This window comes from Lepisma saccharinum, chromosome 4 (genome assembly GCF_977018435.1).
Source record: "Lepisma saccharinum chromosome 4, izLepSacc3.1, whole genome shotgun sequence".
Lineage (NCBI taxonomy): Eukaryota > Metazoa > Arthropoda > Insecta > Zygentoma > Lepismatidae > Lepisma > Lepisma saccharinum.
Window position 1 is genome coordinate 75,669,452 of NC_139232.1, and position 23,665 is coordinate 75,693,116.

At 39.5% G+C, this 23,665-nt stretch overlaps 1 protein-coding gene across 10 annotated transcripts in view; it reads left to right on the top strand.

Moving 5' to 3' along the window:
• The window catches only part of HDAC4 (histone deacetylase 4), a 153,790-nt gene that overhangs the window by 20,520 nt on the left and 109,605 nt on the right, over positions 1-23,665 (top strand). For 3 of the 10 annotated variants that reach the window (XM_083120772.1, XM_083120780.1, XM_083120773.1), the window contains exon 1: positions 17,567-17,874. The exons of 2 other annotated variants lie outside the window; for them this stretch is intronic. In XM_083120772.1, coding sequence (XP_082976898.1) covers positions 17,817-17,874 — 58 coding nt within the window. In that variant the 5' untranslated portion in view covers positions 17,567-17,816. Of the gene's footprint in view, positions 1-17,565; positions 17,875-23,665 lie in introns of those variants that run through there. 5 more of the 10 variants (XM_083120774.1, XM_083120776.1, XM_083120781.1 and 2 more) reach the window with 5 other exon arrangements.

Consider the following 23,665-nt stretch of genomic DNA (forward strand, 5'->3'; position numbering starts at 1 on the left):
AGCCTTCGCAGCACCGTGTACTGCTTCGCTCTGCCCGCTCGATTTCCTCCCCTTCTCTAACGCTATGCGCGGCCTTGCTCCAGACTGGGACAGGGTATAGTCTCGATTAGCGGACTTTTCCTTTGGACGTACGTGGGATATATCAATGAACACACATTTGATCGAGTACAGGGAATAATAGTAACCAAATGTTGAAGTTATAGCGGTCACTAAGTTTATTCGTGTGTAATAACATTTGAACTTTTGTGCGTGGTGTAAAGCGTTTATATTGGCTAGGTTTTCTTAAGCCTTTAATGAGTGGAGACAATGAGCAGTTTTCGGGCTAGGTTAATGACACGCTTATAGCCAGTAATAATATATACAGTGGTCTCGGGTTTTCTTAATTCGAACTTCAAGGAGACACGAAAAAGTTCGAATTGTCCAAAATTCGAATTAACAAAAACATCACGTCATCAAGGGGAATAAACTTCTGTTCGAATTACCTAATAATTCGAATTATCCAGTTTCGAATTATAGAGAGTTCACTGTACTTAAAAGCTGGCTAAATATATATGACCAGGCTTTGAAAATGAATTGTTCGACTGTGATGAGCGGTGCACGCCTACGCGTAAACAACTATAGTGTTCATTATACCCTTAGACAAGCTGTGTAAACAACTCGGCGCCTCGCGTTGGCTTAACAAAAAACATACGCAGTATATAAAATATTAATGTGATTGAAGCTTCATGACTAATTTTACCTTTTCCCTCCAGTTCATGTTCTAAAGAGAACGCGCTTTTTTTGTTTGTTTGTTGCAAATGGGATTATTTTCAGCTGAAAATGAATCAGCATGATTGAAAATTACACATGCGATTCAAAAGAGCGTAGTAAATTAATTGTTAGTGTAGTTTACATTGTTTACGTAGATTATGTAAATTATAATCCAATGTTATCTACGTGTAGACAACATGTCGATGTAGACTTATAGTCTACAGCACGTCATTGCCTGTATTGCCTATTGTTTAAAGGGTTATATTAAGAAAACAAATATATTCTTGTCACGGGAGGAGAAAAAATAGAATATCGTGTACGTAACAAATTCATGCTCTGCATCAAAAGTGAGAGCACTTGAACATAGAAATTAGATAATCTTATCGTCTATTTATGTTTTCGAGATTTTTGTCGCTTCTCTGCTCCATTTGGATAATCGCGACGATGATGATGATGAGTGATGAAATTGATGAAAGGACACTCACAAAAAACACCCAAGCCCAGGCCGGGACTCGAACCCGCGAGATCGAAAGTCTACTACTTTACGGGCTCAGCCACCGAGCCGGCGTTAATCTTATCTTGAATAAATCATTGAACATTTACTGATTATTCTGTAAGCTGCGAAAGTGACATGCTATTTATATATTCTTGTGTTCAGAGTTAGTGTTATGGTGACAAGAGCACCTAGTGTGTAAAGCGATCGTTTCCGATGGTTCACGAGACAGATGACAACCCAGGGGGTGATGCAGTAGGTACGTGTGCTACTTTTTATACAAGAGTTACGCTTTTGTTTGTCTTTTGGATTTATTTCACCGAAGTTCTAAGTTCAAACTATGATATGCAATCGCAAAATACATCTAATTAAAAATAAGTCAGTTTTGCTCGAAATAAAAAGTATAAACAACGCAAACATCTGTAGGGGAGACTGAAGCACATTTGAACATCGGGAATTTCACCCCTAAGCGAAGAAATTGTGCGGAATTGACAGCAGTGGTGGTAGGTGATAGCCCTTCAGATGCGCTGTCAGCCGGTAGTCGGACCATTCACCAGTTCCCAAACACTCCGGGTGAGAACGTGATTCTAACTCCTCGAAAAGTAATTCTCCTCAAAAGTTGTAGAAGGATAACAACTATGTAGAATGTCAAGAGGCGAGTTTGATTACAAAATATTATTGCTTATGGATAGTTTTGTGTGTTATTATTGTGAAACGTATATGTATATCTTGGCAGCAAAGCTCGAGATATAGCTATTCTCTATTAGATTTCGAGCCATCATCTGCAACCAACACGAAAGCATGTCACGCATATAATATTAAACTTTTGGTTTCCATAAGACACTGTTCTAAAGTTCCCCATGCCTCTTAAAAAAATCTCCTCCATGCATAGGGCAGATTTGAACATACTATATTACCAATGTTTCGTTTAACGCATTTTATTTGCAACATAACTTTGATTTTTGTGTGTAAAAATGTTTACATGTAGGCTATTAGAAGACAGCTTATGTTTATTTTCCATTTTAAAGTATAAAACAATTTTTGGTATGAAATAAAACAATAAAATCGGAGTGTTCAAATGTGTCCCAGTTATCCCTACAGCGGCATGTGATGCCAGATGTGAATTTTTGGGTTGGACTGAAATTCTAATTTTCTGTTAGTAAAATAGGAAGAGCTTTCTAAGGAGAAAATATAAAAAGTTCGTGTAGTACATAATATAAATTGTGTTAGTAAAATAGAGAGGGCATCGTGAAGGAAAAAAATGAAAAGGTTCGTGTAGTGCATAATAAAGGTAAATTATAAGTTCCTGAGATGAAGTTATTTGAAAGAATTGAATTATAAATTGAAAATAATTCACCAAGTGGAATATAGGGAGTCGAATTGTTATGTCAGTTAAAATCGTCATATGTGCTATCGAATGATGTATATCGGTACGAGTATCATTGTTGACGTGTTCCGTGAAGATGTTAATACAGTATTCCTGTAAATTGCATGTAACGTCCTTCCAGTTTTATTATTTTTTATTTACAGGGGCAGGGGCGATCTGCGGCCCTATCAGCTCCTTTCCCGAGTACGTCATTGTTTGGGGCCCATCTAAAAAATGGTTACTGGAGGCTTGGTCATTCGAACTGTGGTATTAGTTGGCATACAGGTCTCATGGGGTCGCTGGGAATTGTTGAGAATGTTTTTGTGCGGATGAAGAGGCGTAGTCTGTCTTGGAACAAATTTTCTTTTACGGTACTGAGGGGTCTTCAGTAATCAGTATTCGGCTACGATCGAAATCATATGCTGGTAGGACATTCGAAGGAAAATGTTAAATCTCTTTCAGTGAAAGAAGAATGAAAGTTGACTTTGAACGCTGGTTCATCGGCAGCATTCATGAACATTTGCGTGTCAGGAAAAGGCGAGGTTTTCTTGAAATGTTTCCAGAAAGAAGTCCAGAATCATTATTGCAAGATCATGGCCGAGATTTCTGATCATGGTCAGAAGGGAGGAAGGTTGGCGAAAAGGGCGAAGAAGTTGCTGTCTACATTTTAGTTCCAAACCTCTACATCTTTAATTTAGTTCCAAATCAGGGAAAGAATTCCTCCCCTTGGTGTAGAATCTTATTTGCAACTGTCGAGGAGACATTTTTGAAGTGTAGGAACTGCGAAACAAGTAAATACAAAATCTTAACAGTATGTTGCGTAATTTAGGGTGGAGTGGGAGCCAAGTACCAATTTAATTATAACCATAACTACTGTAAATTTAAAGTCTTTGAGTTGAAATTTGTACAACTGCTAGAAAAAAACACTACACATGTTGACCAAGGCAGTGTATATTTCAGTCTTAAAAAAAAACAACCTAACAACGTGACTTTTCAACCCTCTATAAGGTCTTCTATAGACTTGAACCCAAACTAAAAAATGAAGTCAAGTCTAAGACCCTAATAGAAGGTCGAAACACGTAACGTTTGTTATTATTATTAGTTTTTTTTTTACTGAAATATAGATTGCCTTGGTTAGTATATGTAGTGTTTTTTCTGTCATGGAAACATGTCTTAATCGTGTTACAACTGCTAGATATCTTGGGAGTTTTCATCTAGTTTTTTACGTGGTCAAAATTAGTCAGCACACGAAAATCCGATTTTCCCTCCCTTGAAATATTGGAATTTGGACATATTTTTGTTGACTTCATTTTGGAGATTAAGACACGAAACTGTCAGCACTTTTATGGCATTACTCATTGATAACTGATCTGGTATTGAATGTGAGTGAAATCGGTCAAACAGTTGCAAGATGGCGGACGAATAATGGATTTTCCCTATGTTACGGATGTTTTATCTTCTACTGATATTTTCGAATATGTGTTGTATATTATTTGTAGAGCGTAAGGAACTGATCTGACATATTATTATTTTTGAAAATTGGAAGTAATAATTTGTTTTTTTTTATTTGAAGTAAATTTGTCACCAGTCTAAATCGTATTTTTTTAAGGGCCGAGTCTGCTGCAAGCACATGTCAGCAGTAAGAATAAGCGTCAAATTTGCTCCTGCCACGTAATTCGTGTGCTAAGAGGATGTTACAAATCTTAAGAACAGATTAAGACGAGAGAAATGCAAGTTTATGATTAGTGGGAATGAATGTAGAGGTAATTTAGAACCTTTTTCTTTAGAAAGCATTTAGCGATATTATTTTAATGCTAACGGAACCTGACTACGAGACCAGTTAGGTTTATTATTAGAAGAATGCTAAGGGGCCTAATCTTAAAACATTTATCTGAAAGCTACAACTTCCCAGTATGTGTTACAGACGTAATTGCATACATAGCATGATGAAATCACGATAAAACAAAGACGGAGTTTGCTTCCACGCGCATCTCTTTTGAGGTTCCAGCAGAAAAAGAACGTGGCAGCAGACACTACCTTTTTTAATACTGAATTTTACATTAAAATGATGGTTTGCAAAGAACGCGTGCAAAACAATCACCTCCTTATAATAATAATTAACGCAAATTACTGTGACTGCTTGTATGTGTGTGGCGGAGTGGTTAGTCCAGCGCGCTACAACGCTAGGGGTCCTGGGTTCGAATACCTGCCTGGTCATGGGTGTTCTTTGTAAGTGTCCTGTCATCAATTTCATCATATTTTCACTCATCCTCATCTTTGCAATTAGCCAAAAGTGGCAGAAAAGCTAAGTAAAATAAACCAAATCAATCAGTTAATCAATCAATGATTGTATATGTAAAATATATCATTTTAGGCTGTAAATTATTTTCCAAGGTTGGTACACCCCCCCCCCCCCTCTGTGTGCCTGAAATTTTGGATTATGGTTTTGACCTCTGATCTGCGTTGTATATATTAACTCGAGGACTTGAGTTATTTTTAAACAAGCAGAAAGTTGCCCTCAAGAAATTTCGTAGTTAAGTATAACTAAAAATGCAGTTTCAGATTAATGATTGACCTCTAAAGCATTTATTTTTTTCGTTATGTGACACCTTTTTATTCACGAAATAAGGTCAGAAACAATATGTATACATAAAAACTATCTATTTATATGTGATTTCGAAAACACTTCCTTACGTGCAAAATTGAGGAAAGGAATATTAATAATAGAGCCGCAACGTTTTTCTCCCCCAGGGGACTGACGCAGTCATTACGAATAATGCAGCTTGATAATGAGACCTGCGCCGTGGCTGCGCAGATATACACAACCGTAGCACGCTGCCTAAATCCTGCATACCTGTGTCAGTTGATTAGAAACTCACTGGAAAAGAAAGTTGCGTGGATGCGTAGCATTTTGAAAGAGTTCCATTTATTGGCTTTGCCTTAATTACGCGTGCCTAGAAACACGTTACAAAGGTCGTGTTATTTTGATCAGCCCCTCTTTTGTGTTTGTATTTATACTTTTCCCGTGTCCTCCACCCACTAGCATTGTAGCGTAGTGCACTTCTGCAAATCGAGCTGCTATATTTATCGATGCCCAGAATAACCCCTCCAGACCGAAATAGAACTCGTTAGGCGGGTGGGAGTTCTTACGCGATACGAAGCGCCTGGCACGTAAATACACCTCATGCAGCAGAAAACAGATGGTTGATACTCCTGCTTGGGAAAAATATTGATGCGAAAAATCAACTCGAGTTCTCGATTGTATTCGCCCAGTTTCACTCGTTTGATGTAGGGTGTGGAGAAGTAAATTCATTAACTAGCAGTCTGTGTTCGAATATCCCCGTACGCAGTTTCCATGTTTTTGCGCCGTGGCTGGATTAAAATATAAGGACAGTGTCGTTTCCTTAGGTGCGATCTGCGAATGGTTAAAATGATGCGCAATTGTAATGGGGCGCAAATGTATGAGCACACAGGTGCATGCATATTCTGTGTTTCCAGAAATTTATTTGAGCTCATACCATACCTGAAACTTTTTGCGACGATTTTTTTTAAGAATCGTAGGATCCGAAAGATGAAAGGGCCATTTTGTTTTTTTACGATGTGGGGATTTGTTTCATGATTTGTCCAGAGTTTGAGAGTAACACTTTTCTCAGGCCCGTAGCTAGAGGGGAGGCAGGAGGGGCAACTGCCCCCCCTGTGAAAAATACCGAACACATTCCTATCTGGAATCATCACTACTCTTTGCAACATAACAAAGACATTTATTGATTTTGTGATTTATGAAGGTGTGTGGGATTCCGTATAATGTATCAGTATTGGGGGGAAAATACCTTACAGATTCAGATTTCGGGAAATGATCTCGCAATTTTAAGTATCTAGAACAGTTGTGACATATTGAGTAGTCTTGTATTAAAGGTGCCTAATGTATTTGGATGTTTTTCTTGGACGTGTTGCTATGAAGTTTGAACTGCATACTTTTTTGTTTCCTCAGTCTGTCTACCTTTTGGTAATAGCGATTCATGTGATAGAGAGAGGGGAGTGGATATTTAATTTTTTTTACTTAGCGTTGCTTTTCTGCCATATCTAGCTAATCGTGACAATGAGTGATCACGTGAAATTCCTGAAGAGACAACTCACAAACGGTGCTACAACCGCAGGGCGCAGGTTCATTGTCCCCACCAATCTTGGATGGATGTCCAATCTATAAGGGGGGGCAAAAATTGAAGTAAAGAAACATGACTAGCAGAATCTAAAGATAGCAGGACAAATGGATACTCAAGACGAAATTAGTTTTCAAGTGTTTCTTGCATTTTTCTTCCAGACGGTTAAGGGCACTTGCAGGAGGTACATAGGGCAATTGCCCCCACGATTTCAAATTTTATACAAATAAAAGTACATTTTCGCGAGCAAGATTCGAGCGCACACATTTGAGAGGCAATTTGGCGGATGAATTGATCACATAATGTGTTTAAATAATATATATATATATATATATATATATATATATATATATATATATTAAAGAAACTTTGAATAATTACGTACACAATTTAGCGTTAACATGTTGCACATGTATTTTCTTATTTTACGTCGCTCTATGTTGCATGTGTAAAATATATGTTGTACATGAAAGTTATACGTGTCATATGTACAAAAAGAATAACGTTCGTCATGCATATTCTGTCTTGTTTTCCATTATTAGCTAATATGAAATTGAACGTTGTGTCTGTAGCACGTTGTCTGTTAAAGCACCTCAGGCACAACCTAATTTTTTGACAAATAATTATGTCAACTCTTCTGCTATGGAGTGGATTCTCCTAATTTTATTCTTATATCTTTCGCCATTCTGTGACTGGCAGAAATCAGTATCAGCATAAAAATACCTGATATTTGGGGTTTATACGCTTCTGCTCAAAAAGTGGTGGCGATAAGCGGCCCAGAGGCCTTGTGCCGCGGAAATGGGGGTAAGGCGAAGGAGGCCCTTATATCGTTCGGTTTCGTACCATAGTCATTAAGGAAGGTATTTTTCATAATGTAAAGAGGATACAACATTTCCCTCTATAAAACTTGGTATGAAATATTAATGCTGACACTGTAATCCAAGAAGTAATTGATCAATCAAGTGATTCCTATTTGTTTGTCGGGTGTCAAACACATGTATTTCAACAACACAATATTTTGCAAAACGGTTAACGTAACCAGTAGGCGAACATTGTCTGTAGTGATGCAGGAGTCTTTCCTTTGAAAGTGCTTCCGTGTTGACGAGTTCCGTGTTTTTCGTTCGTTCCAATGTTCGCAAGAACGTCCAAAAAACTGGAATGGTCATGCCGTTATAACAGTTTGGGTCTTATATGCTGCTCATGAAATATTAGAGAGTCATTCCGTGAAGATTATTTTTCCTGTTATTGGTTACTTCTCGTCGATTTTCTTACGATTTTTGATAGTCGCGACGATGAGGATGAATGATAATTAGGTTAAATTGATGACATTATACGTAAAGAAAAACCCATGTCCAGCCCAGGTTTCAAACCCAACCTTCGCTCAAGCGATCGGCCATCGAGACGGAGCTTAATTTTATGGGAACATTAGCTGCATCAAAATATTGTAGCAGTAATATTAGCAGCATTGGCTACTGATTACTTTCTGTTAATAAACTGAATGTCCAGCTACATTTGAGATTAGTGTAGCTTCAAGAATTGAAGATAGATGATTCAAAGAACCCAGTATCTGGAGGGCGCGCGCCTGTGTTTGTGTGTGATCCAACAGTGCTTTGATTCGGAAGAATCTTTTTTTCTTAAAACAGCATGATTCGTTGGCATTTCGTCGTTACGAGGGGTCCAAGGAGGACAATGCGTCTCCCTAAATCCTTCGGAACAACGTATTGCATATAACGTATTCGTGTATTATGTAGCACGATAACGATGATGGATTGACGATTGAGTTGGTGTTTTAAGTCCACTTTGTGCACAGTACGACTTTGTGCACAGTACGGGACTGGACCTACAGTTTAAAGTGGAATCCGAACCACAATGTGCCTCCACCGGGTATCGAACCCAGGACCCCTTGATTACAAGGCGACGATGCTACCACTGCTCCATCGGGGAGGCCACGATAACGATGGTTATACACACAAGGAAATTGTTTCTAGCTTGCTAAATAAACGTAAATCGAAATAACCAAAAAGGGTTTGTGTTTATAATAGTAAATAATTTATAAAAATCATAAAATCTCACTTGCTTCCACACGAATATTAAAGAAGCATTTTAAAGAAGTATTCCATGTTGATAGAGAATATGTTGAGAAATATCTAATGAAGCATACATTTCCTCTTTACGAAACAAAATATCAATTGATGATAAAAGCCGGCACTCGTGGCGGATTGGTTAGCACATCGCGAAACGACGTCACGGGTCCTGGGTTCGAGTCCCGTCCTGGGCATGGATGTTTGAGTCCATTCATCAATTTCATGATATCATCACTCATCCCCATCTTCGCAAATTAACCAAAAGTGGCACAAAAACTAAGTAAAAAAAAGCAAATCAATCAATTAATGATAAAATAAAACAATGACCTGTATGCGAGCTACTTAGCGTGTATGGCTGTTTCACAGACCACCTACTGTAACCAGAGGCGACGGACATTCATCTGTTGGATCATTCATCCTAATCGTCGGCATTAGTCAAAAGGGGCAGGAAAGCAACCACAGCGTTGCAAACATTGTTTGGAATTCACCACTCCTCCCTCTCTTCCAATAACTCTTGAAATCGTATCCGGGACTGCTCGCACCAAAGGCAAGAGCCCTAACCATTTGGCTACACGGGAACCGGCTATGAACTAGATAGCTCCAATGAACATTGAAGTATTCTTGAAAGTCACTTCGTTTAGCGATCCTATGTATGGACCTGTACAAATGCTAGAGTGAACGAATATTACAGCTGCGAAAGATTTATGTAAGCGTACACTATATTAAGGCTGGCGCACACTGGGCGGTGGCTCAGTCGGTAACGCGTCTGACTACTATGTTAAAGGTCCCGGGTTCGTTCCCCGGCCGGTTCAAATCCGGGAACTTTTCTAACGTTTGAAGCGGCCCCGGCGCCCACCCAGCGTCGAATAACATGGTTACCTGGGCGAAACCCTGAGGGGTAAAGGCGGTCAGGGCCGTGATGCTGATCACATCAACCCTAGTCACGACCGGATCAAGAAAGTGTGGGACGTTACCCCCACAACCCCTATACGCCTTCATGGCGTGGTGCTAAGCACAGGGGAGCAGTTTATTATTATTATTTTTTTATTATTATTTTGGGCACACTTCGTGACACTGTTCGTCGGCTGCCAAAAGTGGTGAAGTCAATTGAACAATGACGTCACAGCTGGATATGATCACTTAAAAAATAGCGTTAGCCTATTAATATAATTGTAATTATGGTAACCTTTTTTAAACGAACATGATTGTTGTTGTGGTTACCTATTACTTTCATCTCTGTGGTGGAAAGATGAGCACATCTAAGAAAGCACGGTAAGATTTGCTTCCAGTTCTTTACTGATTATGTCCCAAGTGAATTGTCGTTTTTCGACCTTAATTATAAATAGTTTGTTGTCGTTCATACTCCGTTTCAAACAAAAATACCGAGTGAGATGTACACCTGAATTACGTATTCCAGATGGGCCGCTCTGTTTTCGCTTGCAGTGCGATACCTGCAATTTAAGCATGTATATTTACTGTTCGTTGTGACCAAGTGCCCGTTGATTCATAATGGTTCTTTTTGTTAGTCGCACTGTAACCAACTGGCAGAAAAATGTAAACATAATACCCTTTTGGTATTCGACACGAATGCGATTAAGCTTTCGTGTCTCGTAAAAATCAAACGTTTTTGTGTGTCAATTCAGTTTGTATGAAAGTTCCCTTTCGCTACACGTTTAATTGTAAAAGTGTTTAAATCGTCTACGCTTAATGTGTCCCAATTCAAATCTAATCCTGCTTCGTGATTACCAGATAACGCTCTTAAGCGTCTACGTCGAGTTTCATTGACTAGCATCGATTTGCCTATGTTCCAGTGGAAATACCTGAAAGGGATTTGTAAGGAACTGTTTTCATTTAACAATAAGAGACTTTCTTAAATAATTTTAGAAGAAATACTTACACATACATACACTGTACGTACATATACATACACACGTAGAGCGTATATCAATATAGAGAAGGTAACTCAAAGCCACATTTACAGGGCTATTCAAAAAGGGCTTGCTAACTTTGAAAGCGTACGTAAATTTATTATGGGACTTACTAGATCTTTTTGCTTTGCTTTGATTTATTTTACTTCGCTTTTTGTGCCACCTTTGGCTAATTTGCGAAGATGAGGATGATTGACGATATGATGAAATTGATGAACGGACACTCACAAATATCCATGCCCAGGCCAGGATTCGAACTCGGGACCCCTGACGTCGTAGCGCGATGTGCTAACCAGTCCGCCATAGGGGCCGGCGACTTACTAGATCTTTGAGGCCTTCATTTTAACAAGACTGTGAAGTTGGATACATATGCAGTGCCGAAACAAGCAAACTCCGTCATCGTGAGCATCAATAGGAAATCTAGCCCAGACAACACGAGTTACAGCACACCACTGCAAGCGGGTAACAAAACAGATAATGCGTGCTTGAAAATGTACACCGTGTTCTTTAAACACTTTTGGAAGCCTTATTTAACGGGAATTTTAAAATGTATGTTCTGTGTATGGCGTTAGGCGTTTATTAAGTATGAAAGAGATTTTTTTTATACAGCTGACTGCAAACCAAAACTCTCATTTCAGAATTGGGCCTTCCCGATGGCGCAGTAGTAGCGTCGTTGCCTTGTAATCATAGGGTCCCGGGTTCGATACCCGGTGGAGGCAATAGTGGTTTTAAACTGTAGGTCCATTCCCGATTAGCCTTACTGTGCATAAAGTGGACTTAAAACCGCAAATCAATCAATCAAATCGCATTTCAGAACGTACATGTGCAACTTCGAGTAGCTGTAACTGTTAATATCGTTACTTGGAAAGTTAACTAAGAGTTACCCGTTTCAAAAGTAACCTATTATGTTACTGTTACTCGAAAAAGTAACTGTTAGAAACTTATCATTTCCAGGTGCTGGTATTAATGATGTATACAGAGACTATTCTGTAACATAGAAAAAAGGGTAGTGAGGTAATGTACGGATAACATGTTCTTAGGAACATCATAAAGAGTGGACAAGGAAAAGATGAAAGATACCGCCGTTATGGCACGAAACTGTGTGTTAATTAAGCCGCAGGCATTATTGATCTCAGTTGTTGATGGAGAAGATGTGATCAACACCACGCTGTAACGCTTTGAGCTTTTCCGGTAGGTTCATTTTGATTTGATGTCGAGCAAAGTTCGCTTAGACTTGGTAGCCGCAAGATAAAACAGCGATCTCTACGTACTTGAAGTGGAAAGTTTCAGGTATACCCGTATTTGGATTTTTAACGATTTCACCGGCCTCATTGGCGGAGTGGTCAGCGTAACGCTTTGAAGCCAGCGGTCTCAGGTTCGTACCCTGGATAAAGCTTGAGGATGTAATTATGTTTGCCGCATTTTCACCCGTTTCATCATCTTCGCGATTAAGTGAAGAGGTAGAAAAACGACGTAAAATAACCGAAATAGACATAATTAACAAAAGTTTCAGGATTCAGCAGTTTTTTCATAGCCTTTGTGCATAGATCGTAACAGAACAAAACTTAGAGAAATAGGCTTTGTTAAAGTTATCTTACTTGTCGGTTTGGTATTGAAAATGATATGGAACCAAAATGCAGTAACTGCAACTAACAATTGTGCGTGCCGTACGCACAGGGTAATCCACAAACAGTTTACACATTTGCATGGAATGTCATGCAAATTTCACGCACGCCTGTTGTATTTCATGGAAATGGCTGCAAATGTCAGATAGCCTCTTGTAGCATTAATTTATCAGTCCGCGAGAAGCCTTGGACATAGCAAGGACGTCCTCTGTTGAGCAGCGCCAAATCAGTGATCGCTTCCGTTGAATCAACAATGGAGCGACGCAAAGGATAAATCTGGTGCCTCGGTGGTCCAGTCGGTAGAGCGTCTGACTTCTACGCGGGAATCGCGGATTCGATTGCCGATGTATTTCGTTAGGTAAGGTGGGAATTTTTCCGACCTTGTCCGTACATGAAGCTGCTCTGAAGTTGAGCCAGTCTCTAATCAAATGGGTAACTGGGAGCAAACCTGGGGTGTAAAGGCGGTCGGGAAATTCTGCTGATCGCTGACCTCCACAATAGCCAATATGGTGAATGTGTGGAGCCCAACTTCCACATCCCTCACTATATGTCTTCATGGCACGGTGCATTGAGCATGGGAAAACTTTACCATTTTACCTTTTAAAGGATATTTTTTTTTTCGATAGACCTCATTATCTTCGGTTAATACAAGAAGTCTGATAAAGACTTAGTTTTGAAATTCTCGAAGGCATGTGCCACAAAGTCATCAGGAGTATGCGTACTTGTCTTGAAGTTCCATCGCAACGGAGGTTATATTAAACACGTACTGTAGCCACCTCAGTGACTGAGCGCCTTGAGTGAACGACTCACGATCTCACCACCGAAGATTCTATATTTGGCATCGGTTTTCCTTCGTGAATGCCATTCATCAATTTCATCTCATCATCGTTCATCCTCTTCGTTTCGATTAGCCAGAGTGGTAGGAAAAAGCGAACTAAAATAAAAACGTAAATTCAAATTTCCGTTGAAATTAAGGTGATGATTACAAATTTTTAATGTATCAACTGTTCGATGTAGGTACGCCTGCGTCTTCGTGTCTGGTCTTTCACTTCATTAAGATATGATCTGTTCGAGTACGCCTTCTTTCCACGTGCAGATTTCTCATTGGTTTCCATGTACAGTCACCAGCAATAAAAATGGGACACCTAGATCCTGCAATACTTGCTTCCCTTCAAGGCGTCATGTGTGTTGCCGCACTCTACGCCGATAAGTGGATTGTAATAAAAAAATTTCAATGGCAACGTCTGCCATCGCCGTATTGTTAGGCAGCCCACATAACGCCTTGCAGGGAAGCGAGCATTTCAGGATCTAAACGCACGGCCATGAAATTTGGCGGTGGCAGAAGTTCGCGCTGTTGCATCGTCAGAACATAACCTCGTGGGTTCGGAGGTTTAAGAGAATTAAAGATTTCGTTGTAGAGTTGGTCTTTGTAATCCATGTGCTACAAACTGACAGTATTTGCTCGAAATGTCAGGGATGACAAAAGTGCCCCGGAGAGAGGTCCGTCTGACACTCGAACTAGGCAACGCACCCCTGTTGACGTTGCCACACAGTGCGCAGGAACCAGCGACTCTTGTCCCATTCTTTCTTTGCTTTTCCCATATTATATGGCACCAGCGCAATTCTGCTCAGCCGCCTATTTTCATGGCCGTGCGTTTAGGTGTCCCATTTTTATTGCCGGTGCTAGTAATACTCTTGGCATTGTGGTGAACGTTTCTCTTTCTACAGAAATTTTGCAAATGTCCTCCAAATCTATGTTAGAAACAGCACATTAAATGCTTTGCATTTACTTTAGTTTTATCATGTAATTTTCCGTACTTTGTAAACAATTGAAGTATTCCTTCTTGTCCCCTGTTTTCACGTTTCATGCAATACGTCGGTTTCCTCATGCACGTAGGGCCTCCGAGATGGCACAGTGGTAGCGTCGTTGCCTTGTAATCAAGGGTCCCCGGGTTCGATACCCGATGGAGGCACATAGTGGTTCGGATTGCACTTTGCATTTACTTTAGTTTTATCATGTAATTTTCCGTACTTTGTAAACAATTAAAGTATTCCTTCTTGTCCCCTGTTTTCACGTTTCATGCAATACGTCGGTTTCCTCATGCACGTAGGGCCTTCGAGATGGCGCAGTGGTAGCGTCGTTGCCTTGTAATCAAGGGGCCCCGGGTTCGATACCCAGTGGAGGCACATAGTGGTTCGGATTCCACTTTAAACTGTAGGTTCAGTCCCGATTAGCCTTACTGTGCATAAAGTGGACTTAAAACACCAACTCAATCAATCCTCATGTACGTGTTCTCCTGTAGGTTTTTTTTGTTGATCATGAAACAACGAATGTCTTTCTCAACAAGTTCCGTGTATAGGTAAGAGAGCATGAATTTGAAAGCTCCTTGCGTCTACAATCCGCTCTGCCTCCCCGAAAGCACATTGTGGACGTCGATTTGTCACGGTCGACAATCGCAACATGTCCTAAATGCCCTAAACTCTAATGGACTGATTGTCGGCACTTGAAACAAATTTTTCCCTGACAGAATCAATGCCTTGGTGTCTTGGTGAATTAAATACATATTTGTACACATTACTATTATAAAACTTGCTCATTATCTTTTTACCCTTATATATCTCTCTGGAGCTCTATTTACACATGAAAGAGGAAATGCTTCATTCAGAAGGGATAAATAAGTTCCAGCATCCATGGAAGAAGTACATTGAGATCAAAGTTGATTAGTAGAGAAATACTCTACCATCATATTCCTCCATACACGCCTTGTTTGTGAGACAAACCATTGCTCTGGAATCACAGCTAAGCTATTTAACACTACCTTGTTGTTTATCTGCCCTTTGTTTTATGTGATCATTGCTGCCTTATATTTTAAGATGAACGTGGCGAATTTTTAAGATGCAGCTGTGGTCCCTAATTGTGTGGTTTTAGAACGTGTGCACGATTTTGTTTTTATCACTAGACCTATCAACGACTTGTCTAATCCGAAACTTCAGTTTACCTTCAACAGCAAGACCAAGTGATCAAGACGCTGCCTAGCGTTGATGCACGAAGAGGGAGATGGCTCTTTCTAAATAGTTGAAGTCCTGATTCGAACGCCACTTCAAAGAAAGTTCCGAAAGGTCAGTTTCCCTCTGACAACCACATGTCAAGTCCACATGGAGCCCAGTAGATCCTCCCCTCAAACCTTTGCCACCAATAGCGTCCGTTTTATGAACTTACAGTACTTGTCAAGTCCACGCGGAGTAAAGGAGATGTTGCCAATTCAGTTTCTTTATATATTTCATAACGTGAGGTTGCTGTTATCTTTACTAGATTGTGTTATTATGTTGTGCTATTTTTTTAATACAATTTGGAGAGACCTTAGTAGTGTAACGTCGTAGCAGTTTGTGTTTGATGTCGTCTAAACACTGCAGGTAAAAGTGACAACAGCACTTCTCAGAAAAGCAGGTGCTGACTCGAAACCGGATACGCGTCCGGTCGGCTTCCTCTCGAGCTATGTCAAAGATACCTAACTGGCGTTCGAATCAGGACTTCAACTTTACTCAAATCTAAAAAAAGAAACGTAGGAGGTCGACTCTTCCGAAACAGTCGGTTGATATGGAAGAAGTCCTCACGTGGTATTGTTGTTGTTGTCAGATGGGAGGGGTTAGCTGGGTCATTAGTATCTGACCTTGTGATTGTGGCGAATTGAATTCAGAAATTCAAAGCAGGCAACACGGTGTCAGGGTCATAGGCATCACCCCCTTGAGTTAGGAGATGTCATGTGGCGTGTACTATGCTTATTGTCATTGGCGATGTGTTTTTCATGGGTTTTCATATTTCCTGGATTAACGAATTTCTCGAGGGTAAATTCTTATTTAATTGTTTTCTGTTTTACGTCGCATGTTTATACAGTAATGTTTATCGAGACAACTGGATCAATAATGATAATGAAATAAAACAACATTTATACCTTGTCCGGGATTCGATCACAACACTCCTATATTCGCAATGCTATATCTGAATTCCCTCACCGCCGGTTCGGTGGTCGAGCGTTCAGAAGTGATCCACTGCTGATTATAGCCACCGACGTTCCCGGGTTCGAGTCCCGACCTGAGCGTGGAGGTTCGTTGTGAGTGCCCTTTCATCAAGTTCATCTACTCATCACTCAACTTCATCGTTGCGACAGCCAAAAGTAGCTGAATGCAACGTCAAATAACAAAAATACAAATGTAATACAGAATCTCTACACCAGGAAGGCCCTCTGTTCTAGTTTATAGTACTATATTTTTTTACAAAACAAAACAAATATAGATTAGAATATTGTCTGTTCTCGGTGGCGTGCAGAATTAAAATTTGCCCCCTCCCCTCTCCTTGAGTATCATTTTTGGACCCGCCACTGGCACTGTTACACTCAAATAAACTAGTTTTTTTTTTATTTTTTACTCGTAAATATGTTGCATATTGTATTTGTGCCAAAATGAACGAGTCGATTACGTCACCAGCATGGTTTTAAACGATGAATGAAATAACTCTTTTTGTTCTAACATAATTTTGGCCACTTAGTCTAGACAGAGTAGCAAAGCGGGCAAGGCTTGAATATCGAACCTTTCATCCATTTCTTTTAAACTCTAGATATCCGCACGTAAAACGAATGACAAAAAGAGGAAGAAGAAACGTGGTTATTTTTCCACACTCGTGGCACCATTTTACAACGTACGCCACTGTTTCTTGGTTGAGGAACCTGTTTCATTAAACGAGGAGAACGGCAGAGCGAAAATAGTTGCAGTCGTGATGCATCGGGCAACTTGGCAACTTCAAGTTGCTATGCATCCGATTTTGGTATCTCTCGTTACGCCCGAAGTGCATGTAATGAAATAGAGACGAAGTGGTGCAACTTAACTAATCTTTACAAGTGCGAGGGAGCCTAGAAACTCTGCAATACGGAAGCTCCGTCCGACACGTTCACTGCGAGGTGCGGGCTACGTGTTTTCAAACGCATGCATTTTCCTCACAACGCGTCAACTTCCACCGCTGATTCCACCTTGCACGCGATAGTTTTGCATTGAGCATCTCCGCGAGATCATGTAATCGTACGGAATAGCGCCTCGCCGTTCTGTGAAGTGTGGCAACTCTGTTTAACCTTGATGTTATTTTAGGCATGGCGATTGGGTCTTTATGTCATAACCCTAGCCATTGGCGCTTCTCGTGTCACGTGACACGGAGCACGGAATTGAGAGCCGAGACGGCATTCTCGCAAAGCGGAAAGGCGCAAGGTGCGACAGCATTACGCGTAATATCGAAAATTTTGTGATGAGCAGTGTTTAGGACTCCAAAGTATTCGGACACTTTTGTGATGGAAAAGTGCTGTTCGGTTCAGAGTGCAGTGAACTACGGCGCTCGAGAAACACGTAGTTGATATAAACAACTATGGCAGTGGGATGTGACAGTTCATGCACGCAGAGTTACGACATGAATCAGAAATTTGGTACGTATTCTCAGCTCTCGTATGAAGGAATACGTGCGTGCTAGTGATAATCTAACGCGCTTGCATTTTACGTTAGTGCAAAATAAGTGTTTTCATGGGTGTGTATTGTGTTCAGATTTTCGTGTGTACGTGTGTGTGCTGATGTGGTTTGGTATTACAACAGGTAAGAGCGAAGAAAATTATCGACAAGAGTGTTTCTTTTACAGTAAGTTTATGTCACTAAAACACCTTTGTCTACCTTGTCCCCGACATTCATTTCACTCAATTTCTTCGTGGGATGTACTTTCATTTCCAGGAAGCGAGTATTTCCACGAATCGATACATGTAATCGCGTTTACGTAATTTCTATTTTAAATGAACGAATTTTGGTGTGAAGTAATATTAATTCCTCCGATCGTGGGTTTGTTAAACGAGTTTGATAGTAATGAATTGTCGTCACGAGAGGATTGAATTCTGAATAAAATCCTTATCGTCCGTATGTTTCAAACGTCGGCAGTTCTCGAAGTCTTATCAATTATTTTTTAAATTGAAATAGTTTTGGTAGCTAGTTTACTTATTGTAATGCGTTCCCTTTTAATAACCTGTATTAAAAACAAATATTTTGCATATTTTAATTCAGGGGAGTTACATTTTCCCTGGAAACCATCTCCAAGCTCTTTTTTTTTTTTTTTTTTTTTTTTTTTTTTTTAGAGGGAGGGGTTGGTGGATCGGGGCTGACAGGTGAAATGGAGAACTTTGTGAACATGATAGATATTATTGGACCTCCCCAATAGCCAAATGCTGAAGCCTATATCGTATCCTTGCAGGTGGGTGCATATATTAGTAGTTCGAACACCAAATAAATCTGACTGAAGTTAACTTCTGATTAGCCTGAGCGCATAAAATTAACCCGAAAAGAATCTTTTTGTGCGGATGTTGGTGTTGTGTGGTGGTCACCGTGTAAACAGGAGGCCAATCGAACGACCACTTGTGTCGAAAGTTACGGGATAAAAATATACTCGTGGGTTCTGTGTCAGCTATTTCTGTTGAAACAATGCGTCTTGTTTTATTCTTGCTGCAGAACTGTTGTCCTCCCTTTACGTCAGCAGGAGGAAGTAATCGCAACGAGAAAAGTCAGTCGAGTTCGGTGTAGTGTTGCCCACGGGACGAGACGGGACAGGCTTTTAAAAATTCGAGACGAGACGAGATTGATCATGTGTCCCGAGACAAACGAATATTTTCGAGACGAGACAGCATTTCCACGAGACGAGACAGGCCAAAGTCTCGTCTGGTGGGCAACACTAGTTCGGTGCAACCAGGGTAAAATGAATTGTATTTACCTTCCTGAATTTCTCTATATTAGCTTTTGATTTCGGAGACTCATTTCTTTTTTCTGTTTGTGTCTACAAACGAAAGTTTACGTTTGTCCTTTCACAAATGTTCTCTACATATTCAGCTGATAATACTGTGTAATAAAAGAAAGGTCTTAATTTTGTTCCATGACATATGGACATTTAATTCGCTCATTGATCGATGCTGCCGAAAAACTATACTAAACATAATAGTGGTCCCTTTCGTTTCAGTTAGAACCAAAAAAACTTATTTTTGTTTTGCATCTTTGGCTTATTGGTTGTGGTTCAGTTGTTTTTGTACTTTTTATTGCACTGTTATTATTTTTTTAGTTTTCTTAACTACATTTTTCCTACGTCATGTGCATTTTAATGGTATTTGTATATCCCAAAATTCAACAACGTAAAAAAATTAATTCTCCTGTGTCGAACTTCTCAAATTTTCACAAATATTGTGATTTTTAAAAATATTTTATGAAAATTCAAGCAAACACTTTAATGTCTGAGTAACTTTAATGTGTTTTTGAAAATTATATTGGGTTATTTTCGTACAATTTTAAGGGAAGTTTTTTGGACGACTGTTGTGTTGGAACTTGAATGATGGGACTCATTTTTTAAAAATAATTTTGGAGTAATCAACTTCTGAGCCGTGCTCATAATTAAGGTTGTTACATTAAAGGTTAAAAAGACTTTTATCCATGCATTATCTTCACTAGTGTGCCCGTAACATCATGGACGACTGTTGTGTTGGAACTTGAATGATGGGACTTTTGCCGAAGATTTTCATTCGTTCGTTCATTTATCCATTTCAATATCGATGATCATCATTTAGACAGCATTGAAATATATATACGTTAATGTATATATGAACTTCGTAAATTCCGTATTTCAGTAGACAGAGGCTAGTCGCAGAAACTTGAGTGCTCAAGGCGTGGTTATAATTACATAAGTACATTTAGTTGTCAGTTTTACTTCAACTGAGCTCTTAACGTGAAAAACTGTGGAGGAATATAAAATTATATCCTTTTTCTTCTCCACAGGGCAATCCAGCATTCATATTGTTTACAAGGATCAGTTACACTTATGGATCAAACTACCTTCTCTCTCTCTCCTTTTTGAAAGTTTTCTTCGGTGCCATCTTCATTATACACATAAAAAAGAATTAAGTCTTGATTTAAAACAACAAGTGTGAAATAAATAATTTCTGAAGCTTCACTGGCGGTGAATGATAAAGATTCTCAAGATATCAGCTAGGTGATTTCCGGAAAACCTGGCTGATATCCCGAGAAAACTTCTTCATTATGAAATAAATAACTTTCAAAATATAAATTCCACATCGCTATTGGTGTGCATTTTGTAAATTTCTGGTAATTTAAAATATTAATTGTTTACATACATGCATAATGCAGACTGTGTCTATTTGCATTACGTAAAAGTGTACTTATTCGCTGTCTGGTAATTTTAGTTAATCATTCTGTGTAACTGAGTTTACGGGTCCTTCGTGACACCACACAAGGGCAAAAAATAGTTCTGCGTTGTATTTCGAAAAGCAGTAATTTTGTCGAGGATTATGGTGTTCTTTGTGCTGTTTGACTTTTTCTTGACGATAATTTATTAAAACCATAAATGAAGTAAAAAGATGTGACAGTCTTTCACTGTTACTTTGACAACGATTACGAGATTTTTTGAAACTAAAATGAGAATAAGTTATCTCGTGGTAACAAGCATAATCAGGTATATTAACCTAAGTAAAAATGAGCACTCCTCCCTCCCCGTCATTTTTTAAGTGTGGTCTCTGTTGCGGATACTGTAAATTACAAGTAAAGGAAGTGGCTGTTTATGTAATTTAACCCTTGCGAGAAATTGAATGCTCCTTTCAGATGCTCAGGTTAAAATAAATAAATAGAAACTTGCATACACACATCCACGATGGCGCCCATATGGGGGTGGGGTGCACTTTTCTTTCTAGGCAGTGACGTGTCCCTCATTGACTCTGTATAAAAAATAACGCTATATAAGTGAAAAATATATCAGTGATAAACTTCAAGAACGAAATTCTGTCCCCTTGTTATTGCACGCCACACTCCTTGTGCAATTCGGCTTACAACAGTATTCGCCATTTAACAAATCGATAAATACAGATGCGAAATAAGTGATGATATAAACTGGCGAGTTCAGAGACAGACAGGCAATTCTTTTTTCTGAGAACTTTTCTTCTGGATGTATATTGATATTTCCAAACAGGTGTCTTACGAAGATTACCAGCGGAAAATGTGAAGTCTAGTTTTCGGAACGCTGCCCTTGACCGTGAAGTCTTTTCAGTGTCGTGTCCATGAGAAATATGACACGCAACACCTCAAAACTCTTTTAAGAAGACGGATGAAATTATGTGTGGAGCACAAGCACCAAATTATAAAGAAAATATTTAGTAAGGAAACTTGGCATAACATAGCATAAGAAGCAAAATTATATATCAATAGATCTTCTTAGGCAGGTATTAGATATTCCAGCATGAAGAAGTCTATTCGCCGGCCTTTCCAGTGTCGTTTTGAGCTGCAAATCACTTGACGCCCTAACCCAATACAATTTTATCCTGCAATTTAGAATATTCACTTTCCGCATAATAATCAATTAGATCTGCAGGATGTACAGATCTGAACGGCGTTGCCATTCGTATTGCTTACGTAAATAACGCGAAAACGTTATATGAATTTGTCTTAGGTTTGGAGTTCCTGTACAAAAGATGTTTGTATGAAGTTCTAAATTTAATTTTCTCTATTAAAATGGCGTGTTTTATCATTAGATTGCAAGACCACTAATTTATGATTTGGATTTTATAACCAAATTTTTACTTTTATAGTACTTACAAAAATCAGTGTGGTATTTAAAAACTTTCCAGGGAGGGGACAACTTCAGTATCGACCGGGAGGATGGGGAGGGGGTAGCATCCCTGCCATCATCCCTGTTAAAATTCCACCCTGCTTACAATTTATATTATTATTTGCAGAACCACTAAATATTTTTATCACGAGTCACCGCTGATGTGGAGTCATATTCTGTTACGAAATATCTTTCCAGCCTCCCCGATGGCGTAGTGGTAACGTCGTCGTCTTGCAATCAAGGATACCGGGTTCGATACCCGGTGGAGGCACGTTGCATAGTAGTTCGGATCCTACTTTAAACTGTAGGTTCGATCCCTACTAGCCTATATGTGCATAAAGTGGACTTAAAACTAAAAAAGAAAAGATAATATCTTGTTAGGTTGCTGCATTGTTTATGAATTTGGGTAAAACGAATCAGCTCTACATGACCGTGGGCGTCTAGACTTTACATGTACTGGGGCTGTGAGGCCGATCGAGCAGACTGTATTAATTTTTATTTACACTAAAGATAAGTTTTATAATTACAAAGTCGGATTATATAAAATACCTTGGCGGCCTTAGTTTGAGCATCCCTGTAATGTATGGTTAGAGAATGGGTTTTGGAGCCTCACAATGTTTGTTTTCGTTGTTGTTGTTCTTATTGTCTTATGCAACACCTCTATTTGCACCGTTCGATTCATCACGCGTTTGTCACGAAGGTTGTTCGAAGCGTGATTTTACTGTATACTCTATTTAATTTGGATCTACCGTAGTCTGTTCAGTTTTCTTTTATTGTTTCCTTCGTGCACTCCCTATAGGGAGGCTGCCCTAACCACTGCTAACCAACATCCATTCTAAACGGCGGAAACTCGAATTCTGCACAAACTTATTCACGAACTTGAAAATAAACAGTCAACAACGGCAAAGATATACAATGCTACTTGTTTCGTGTTTGTCAACAAGTCAGTGTAACATGTGGATGGAGAAAAGAAGGAGGTGGAAGAGTCAGTTACGTTGGCGGGGAGTAAAAGCTCTTACTCCCCGCCAACGCAACTGACTCTTCCACCTCCTTTTAGATTGTCTTAGCTGTTGTAGAGAATGTCACAAGGACGTGACATGGCATATAACAGAATTCGTATCAACATATGAACTTGAAATCATCTTATGTTGTTGTCTCGTTATATCATGTGCAGTTTAATACTCAAAAGTGTGTGCAGGATGGATGACCTTTTATAGTCAAGGCCAGGACTCGGTACGGGACTGTTGTCTGTTTTTTGTCTCCAATTACGACAGTGACGAGACGGAACGGAAAGGTTCCAGATATTCACGCGGAACATCGTTCCGGTCCTCTCTGGTCCATTTCGATCCCTGGTCTAGATCCTAGTTATGAAGTCGTTTTCGGGGTGATCGCTTAATGGGGCAGGTGGTCGCCACCTTTAGATGCTCAAGGATGTCATTTATTTACTGGTTTGTTAATTGACTATTTATTGTGCTTTTAAACGCTTCAAGGGGGCGGTAATCGTTTTTTGATCTTTTTGATCGACGATTTGCTGTTAGGTTTAGACGTCTCGAAAGTGCGGACGGGAAAGGGAGGGGGGTGTA